The sequence below is a fragment of the Phoenix dactylifera genome, unplaced genomic scaffold (assembly GCF_009389715.1).
Source record: "Phoenix dactylifera cultivar Barhee BC4 unplaced genomic scaffold, palm_55x_up_171113_PBpolish2nd_filt_p 000178F, whole genome shotgun sequence".
Taxonomy (NCBI): Eukaryota; Viridiplantae; Streptophyta; class Magnoliopsida; order Arecales; family Arecaceae; genus Phoenix; species Phoenix dactylifera.
In genome coordinates this window covers 367,508-374,935 of record NW_024067711.1, presented here as the reverse complement: position 1 = coordinate 374,935, position 7,428 = coordinate 367,508, and the positions used below count along the sequence as shown (strand labels likewise).

The 7,428-nt window shown below is 39.2% G+C and overlaps 1 protein-coding gene across 1 annotated transcript; it reads left to right on the top strand.

The window, feature by feature from the left end:
* The first annotated feature begins 332 nt into the window (after positions 1–332).
* LOC120105029 lies at positions 333–3,761 on the top strand. The gene is made up of 5 exons (XM_039117074.1): positions 333–820; positions 1,004–1,265; positions 1,905–2,053; positions 2,612–2,687; positions 3,321–3,761. Exons 1-5 carry the CDS (start codon positions 333–335, stop codon positions 3,759–3,761), a joined length of 1,416 nt encoding a protein of 471 aa, XP_038973002.1.
* Positions 3,762–7,428: the final 3,667 nt, after the last annotated feature.

Sequence of the window (7,428 nt, the reverse complement as noted above, 5' to 3'; positions counted from 1 at the left end):
CAAGAAAAAGCCATAAAAGAGTGTCCACCAGAGAGAGGAGTGTGTGAGGACCTATTTTGTTTATACTAATCTTTTGATTGCAGCATACAAAGATGAGTAGTGAAGGTAGTAAACAACCAGATGTTGATATGAAGTTATGGATGAAAGCCATTGCTGATCAACTTACTAAGCTTGGTGCACGAATGAATGATTTGGAATCACCAAGCAGACTCAAACCTTTGAGGGGGCGGATGTTTGAAGAAGAAGAAGAAGAGGAGTATTCGGATGGAAGAAGTAATGGAAGGAGGCAAAGAGATGAATCAAGAAAAGACAGTCATTTGGGAAGTATTAAGATGACAATCCCTGCATTCCAAGGTAAAAATGATCCTGAATTATATTTAGAGTGGGAGAGAAAGGTTGAACATGTGTTTGAATGTCATAATTATTCCGAGGAGAAGATGGTTAAACTAGCCATTGTTGAGTTCCATGATTATGCTAGTATTTGGTGGGATCAAATGGTGACTAGTAGACGTAGAAATGGGGAGAGGCCTATTGGTGCATGGGATGAGATGAAGGCTGTCATGAGAAAAAGGTTTGTACCCAGCCACTACTATAGAGATTTGCACAGGAAATTGCAAAGTCTAACTCAAGGCTCCATGAGTGTGGAAGATTACTATAAGGAGATGGAAATAGCCATGATTAGAGCCAATGTTGAAGAAGACCGAGAGGCAACAATGGCTAGATTCATTGGAGGTTTAAAGAAGGAGATAGCTGATGTGGTAGAATTGCAACATTATATAGAGATGAAGGATTTGCTGCACAAAGCTATTCTAGTGGAAAGGCAATTGAAAGCTAAGAGTACTTCCAAATTTACTACTAGTTCCTCATGGAAATCGAATTGGCAAAATAACAAATCTGTGTCAAAGCCAAAAGAAGATGCAAAGGCCAAAAATTCGATTGCTGCACCTAAAGGTAAAATGGAAACTAATTCATCCTCTAGATCTCGTGATATCAAATGTTTCAGGTGTCAAGGAGTTGGACATATTGCTTCTCAATGTCCAAACAAAAGAGCCATGATACTGCTGGATAATGGAGACATAGAGAGTGTGAGCTCAAGTGATGATGACATGCCACCATTGGAGGATTGTAGTGATTTTGAAGTTGCTGAACCTGTTGTTGGAGATGTGCTTGTTACTAGGCGTGCTCTCAACATGCAACCTAAGGCGGGTGGTAATGAGGAGCAACGTGAGCATATATTTCATACAAGATGCCATATAAACGACAAGGTATGCAGCTTAATCATTGATAGTGGGAGTTGCACTAATGTTGCTAGCACCTTGTTGGTTGAAAAATTGAGTTTGCCCACATTAAAGCACCCTAATCCATATAGACTTCAGTGGCTGAATCATTGTGGAGACATAAGGGTGACTAAGCAAGTGATGATTTCATTTTCCATCGGTAAATACAAGGATGAAGTTCTTTGTGATGTGGCACCTATGCATGCTGGACATCTACTTCTTGGGCGTCCGTGGCAATTTGATAGAAGGGTTATTCATGATGGGTACAAAAATAGATACACTCTTGTTATGAACAATCACACTATTATTTTAACACCTCTCCAACCAACCGAGGCCTATGCTGATCAAATCAGAATTACAAGAGAGTGTAAGTTGAGAGAGGAGCAATTGAGCATTCAAGAAAAAGAGAGGAAAGATAAGAAAAATGAGAGTGAGCAGACGAAAGAAAAGAATAAATCAGAATCCAAAGAAGAGAAAAAAAAGAGAGTGAGTGCATTTGCAAGCAAAAGAGAGGTTGAGAGTGCCTTGTTAGCAAAAGAGCAGCTACTTGTGCTCATACACAAGGATGTTTATTTCACTAACGAACTCAATTCTTCTTTGCCTAGTATGGTTGCTTCTTTGTTACAGGAATTTGGTGATATTTTTCCAGAAGAAATTCCCCATGGATTACCTCCTACAAGAGGTATTGAGCATCAGATTGACTTAATTCCAGGTTCTTCAATCCCAAATAGACCAGCCTACAGAACAAGTCCAGAGGAAGCAAAAGAAATTCAAAGGCAAGTAGATGAGTTGCTGCAAAAAGGATTTGTGAGGGAGAGTCTTAGCCCGTGTTCTGCTCCAGTGATCTTGGTTCCAAAGAAAGATGGGACGTGGCGCATGTGTACGGACTGCCGAGCCATAAATAAAATCACTGTAAAGTATCGATATCCTATCCCTAGATTGGATGATATGCTTGATGAATTGCATGGTTCGTGTGTGTTTTCTAAAATAGATTTGAAGAGTGGATACTATCAAATTCGCATGAAAGAAGGTGATGAATGGAAAACAGCTTTTAAAACAAAATATGGTTTATATGAGTGGATGGTGATGCCATTTGGCTTATCTAATGCACCCAGCACCTTCATGAGGTTAATGAACCATGTTTTGCATTCTTTCATTGGGAAATTTGTTGTAGTATATTTTGATGATATTTTGATTTATAGCAAAACCTTAGATGAACATGCTAATCATTTGCATGTTGTTCTTAATGTTTTGGGAGAAAACAAATTATATGCTAATCTTAAAAAGTGTTCATTCTGCCATGAATCTGTTGTGTTTTTGGGTTTTATTGTAAGCTCGAAAGGAATAAGTGTGGATGAGGAGAAGGTAAGGGCAATTAGAGAATGGCCTACACCTAAGAATGCAAATGAGGTAAGAAGTTTTCATGGTTTAGCAAGTTTTTATAGAAGGTTTGTAAAGAACTTTAGTTCTATTGCTGCACCTTTGAATGAACTTGTTAAAAAGAATGTTGTGTTTAAGTGGAATGAAGTGCATGAGGAAGCTTTTAATTCATTAAAAGAAAAATTGACCAATGCACCTTTGCTTTGTTTGCCTAATTTTGATAAAGCTTTTGAAATTGAATGTGATGCATCTGGTGTTGGCATAGGGGCCGTACTAATGCAGGACTCTAAACCAATTGCTTACTTTAGTGAAAAGCTTAATGGGGCATCATTGAATTATTCCACGTATGACAAAGAGTTGTACGCTTTGGTGAGAGCTTTGCAAACTTGGCAACACTACTTGTGGTCAAGGGAATTCATAATTCATTCTGACCATCAAAGCTTGAAGTTTCTAAGATCTCAAGGTAAGCTTCAAAAAAGACATGCCAAGTGGTTGGAATTCATTGAGATGTTTCCTTATGTAATCAAGTACAAGAATGGTAAGAAAAACAAAGTGGCTGACGCATTGTCCAGAAGGTATGCATTGCTTACTTCTTTGCAAACTAAATTACTTGGTTTTGAGTTTATAAAGGACTTATATGCTAATGATTCTGACTTTGGCCAGGTATGGGATTCTTGTTCTAAACATGCTTTTGGGGACTATTATAGGCATGATGGTTTCTTGTTTAAGAAAAATAAGTTGTGTGTGCCTGTTTGTTCCTTGCGTGAAATGCTAGTTAGAGAAAGTCATGGTGGTGGATTGATGGGACATTTTGGGATAAAAAGGACCTTAGAAATATTGCATGAGCATTTTTATTGGTCTAACATGAAGCATGATGTGCAATCGGTCTGTGATAAGTGCATAGCATGTAAACAAGCTAAATCTAAAGTCATGCCCCATGGCTTCTATACACCTTTGCCTGTGTCTAATCAACCCTGGACTGATATTTCAATGGATTTCGTGTTAGGATTACCTCGATCTCAAGGTGGCAAAGATAGTATATTTGTCGTTGTTGATAGGTTTAGTAAAATGGCGCATTTCATTGCATGCTCTAAAAACCAATGATGCAACACATATTGCTGATCTGTTCTTTAAAGAGATAATGCGCTTGCATGGATTGCCTAGAACAATAGTAAGTGATAGGGATGTAAAGTTCCTAAGTCATTTTTGGAAAACTTTGTGGAATAAACTAGGAACAAAACTCTTATTTTCTACTGTTGCACATCCTCAAACGGATGGACAAACTGAAGTAGTAAATAGAACACTTACTACCTTGTTGCGTGCTATCATTCAAAAGAATTTGAAAAATTGGGAGAAATGCTTGCCACATGTTGAGTTTGCTTATAATAGAACTGTTCATTCTACTACTTCTTATTCTCCTTTTGAAGTTGTGTATGGCTTTAATCCTTTGACTCCTTTAGACATCTTACCTTTGCCTACTAATGAGTGTACCAATTTGGATGGTAAGAAAAAGGCGGATACTATTAGGGAACTGCATGCAAAAGTTCGAGCCAACATTGAGAGGAAGAATGAGCAATATGCAAAGCAAGCAAATAAGGGGCGTATTAAAGTTATTTTTGAACCAGAAGATTGGGTTTGGGTTCATATGAGGAAGGAGAGGTTTCCCACTCAAAGAAAATCTAAGCTGCAAACAAGAGGAGATGGACCCTTCCAAGTTCTAGAGAAGATCAATGACAATGCCTACAAGTTGGACTTGCCAAGTGAATATGGTAATGTAAGTGCTACCTTTAATGTGGCTGATCTATCTTTGTTTGATGTAGGTGATGAATCTGATTCGAGGACGAATCCTTTTGAAGAGGGAGGGAATGATAGAGACGCAACCAATGATAGAGACGCAACCAGCCCATCTAAAGATCCTTTGCATGGAATTGAAGGTCCTATGACTAGGGCCAAGACTAAGAGGATGAAACAAGCTTTGGAAAGCCTGATCATAAAAATCAAAGGAAAAGAAGACCAACGTGAGATAGAGGCTGCACCTAATTGGGTCACTTTCATACAATTGGGTGAAGATGCTTTGAGTCCAACCTGAAGACAACACTTTGGAAAGTCCAAATCACATGACAAGAAGCATTCATGGGAAGGCCAACTTTCCTATTGTATTTGGATTTTCGTGCATACTTTTGGGGTGATATTTCAGATGATGTTTTGTATTCCCCAAGTCACATTCAGACTTTCTTGTAGTTCCCAAAGTCACTATAATTACTTTGGGATCTTTTTCCTAAGTTCTGGTTACTTTTCTAGGAGTAGGTGTAACATGCATCTTTTCCAAGCCTTGGTAAATGCAGCCTTGGAAAATGCATGACAAGTAGTGCTATGTAATTTCCTAGGAGTTGCTTCTCTTTGAAGCCATTTCAGCCTTAAAATAGCACCTGATTGTACTTGAGAAGGGGAGAATGCATGAATGAAATTTGAGAGTTTCTCTTATGTGAGAGCTTCACCTTTGTTCTTGGATTAGAACTTGATAGTGTTGGTTCTACCGGCAGGTCGCGGTTAGGGTCAAGTTCCTCTTTCTCTACCTGTTTCCAGGACGGTCCGAAGTGTGCTCTTATCATATGGGGTCGACTCGGGTCGACTTTAGAGTCAACTCAAAGGGGAAGAACTCGACTCGAGGCGACTTGGAGTCGACTCGAGCTCGGGAAGGTCGACTCCTTCTGAAAATTCTGGAAGTTGCGGACAGGCTGAATTCGTGGGATTTGATCTGGAAGTGGTTTTTCAATGAAAACTAATGGGATTTGGATCGTGGCACATGTGGGAGAATGGGTAGATGATGATGGAAGATCAGCACCATTCATTTTGATCCTATCTCACTCGCATGAACTATCCATTGTTTGAATTTTGAATTCAAACAAGATAAGATCAATCTTGTTGCATCCCCTTGATGCGCCAACAAAATACCAGATTTCCATTTGAATTTTGAATTCAAATGATCAGATGGCGTGCCTTTAAAAGGATGAGTTCCATCTCGCCATAAGCATGAAAATCATTGAATGAAATTCAGCCTTTATCCCGCCCATTCCATCTCCTCAAGTCCATCTCGCCATAGCTGATAGGGATCCCTGAAAAGAGCTTTTAGATCAGATTTAAGTCCTCTTTAATCCCTATAAACCTTTCCTCCAAGTTCTTCCAAGAAGGCGAATCAAAAGTTGATAGCATCGGGAAGATCAAAATTCAGCAAAGGAAGATCCTGCGCAAGCTAGCACTTCTGCGGGATTGGATCACTCAAGGAGCTTCGCGTGGATTACTCGTAGAGGCCAGACGAGTGTGTGGCTACGAAGCTCAAGCATCGGATCTATTACTTTCAGATTTCATAAAGGTATGAATCCAAATCCAAAGTTGTATTTGCTACGATTTTAATCTTGCTCTTTTTAAGAGAGAAATAAATGTAGAATACCCCAAGTATAGGGTGTAGCAAAGTAATATTCTCGGTGAGTTCGAGATCGAATCCACAGGGATTTGACAGTGAACAAAAACTAAAGGCTAAATAATATTTGGATTGACAAAAATATAACTAAGGCATCAGGATTCAGCCTAGCACTTCATCCTGCTTTCTTAAAATCATCTATTATCTCAGTTAGATCTGAGTGAAGACCTAACCAAAAAGTGAAGCAGTGAAAATACCAATTAATCGTTAATAAAATAGATTTAGTTTTATAGACAGCATTACAGTAATTCTATTTTAAACTACAGGGATTTCTAAGCATCTGGTATACCTGGGGAAAATAACAAGTCAAAAATATATATAAGTTTGAAATAATTTCTATAAATTTACTGCACCATAAATCAAATCAAAAACATTAAAATCCCATTGATGATTTAAATGAAATACATGAAGAAAATGTTGGGCTTTTTCCTAGCCTTAGCTAAAAGAGATTTAGCTATCCATATGAGATTTAGCAGAATACATCGCAGCATCTGATGCAGCCAAGGAAGCCATATGGTTGTGCAAGTTCATCACCAAGCTTGGAGTGGCACCCTCCATTGATGGTCCAGTTCCTATATTTTGTGATAACACTGGAGCCATAGCTCAGGCAAAGGAACCTAAAGCACATCAACGGACCAAGCATATTCTGCAACGCTATCACCTAGTTCGAGAGATTATAGAACGAGGTGACATTGATCTACAGAAGATTGATAGAGAAAAAAACTGGCTCACCCATTCACCAAAGTCCTCGGCATCAAAGAGTTCAACGAATACAAGTCGAAGATGAGTATCAGATACTGTGCCGATTGGCTTTAGGCTAAGTGGGAGTTGTTGGAAATTGTATCCTAAATGTCAATTGTCAGCGTGTTAATGATTGAATTTTGTAAATGAATTGACAAATTAATAGCTGTTATTTGTCATTATTCATCATTTCATTGTACGTCTTCAAATGAACTCTTATATGATGAAGTCCTTAGTGTCACGGCTCCTCGAATCGGGGCTGGACCGGACGCGGATCAAGGTATAAACCAGATCAGGTCGCTGGACGGGTTCGAGGTCTGACGGTGCTCTCTAGAGATTTGGGCAACTTGGAGACCAAATCTGGGCCCTAGGATCACCTAGGGAAACGTGTGCAAGATGTAGGTGGAATACCCAAGAGCATGGGGCCGTGGGACGTGCTCCAAGGCGTGTATTGTTGAGAATACATGTTGGTTCATCATTAGGAGAAAAGCTGCTGCAACGAGACTGATTCAGCGTTGTGGGCTTATCTCGAAGCATGGACTGAATCCG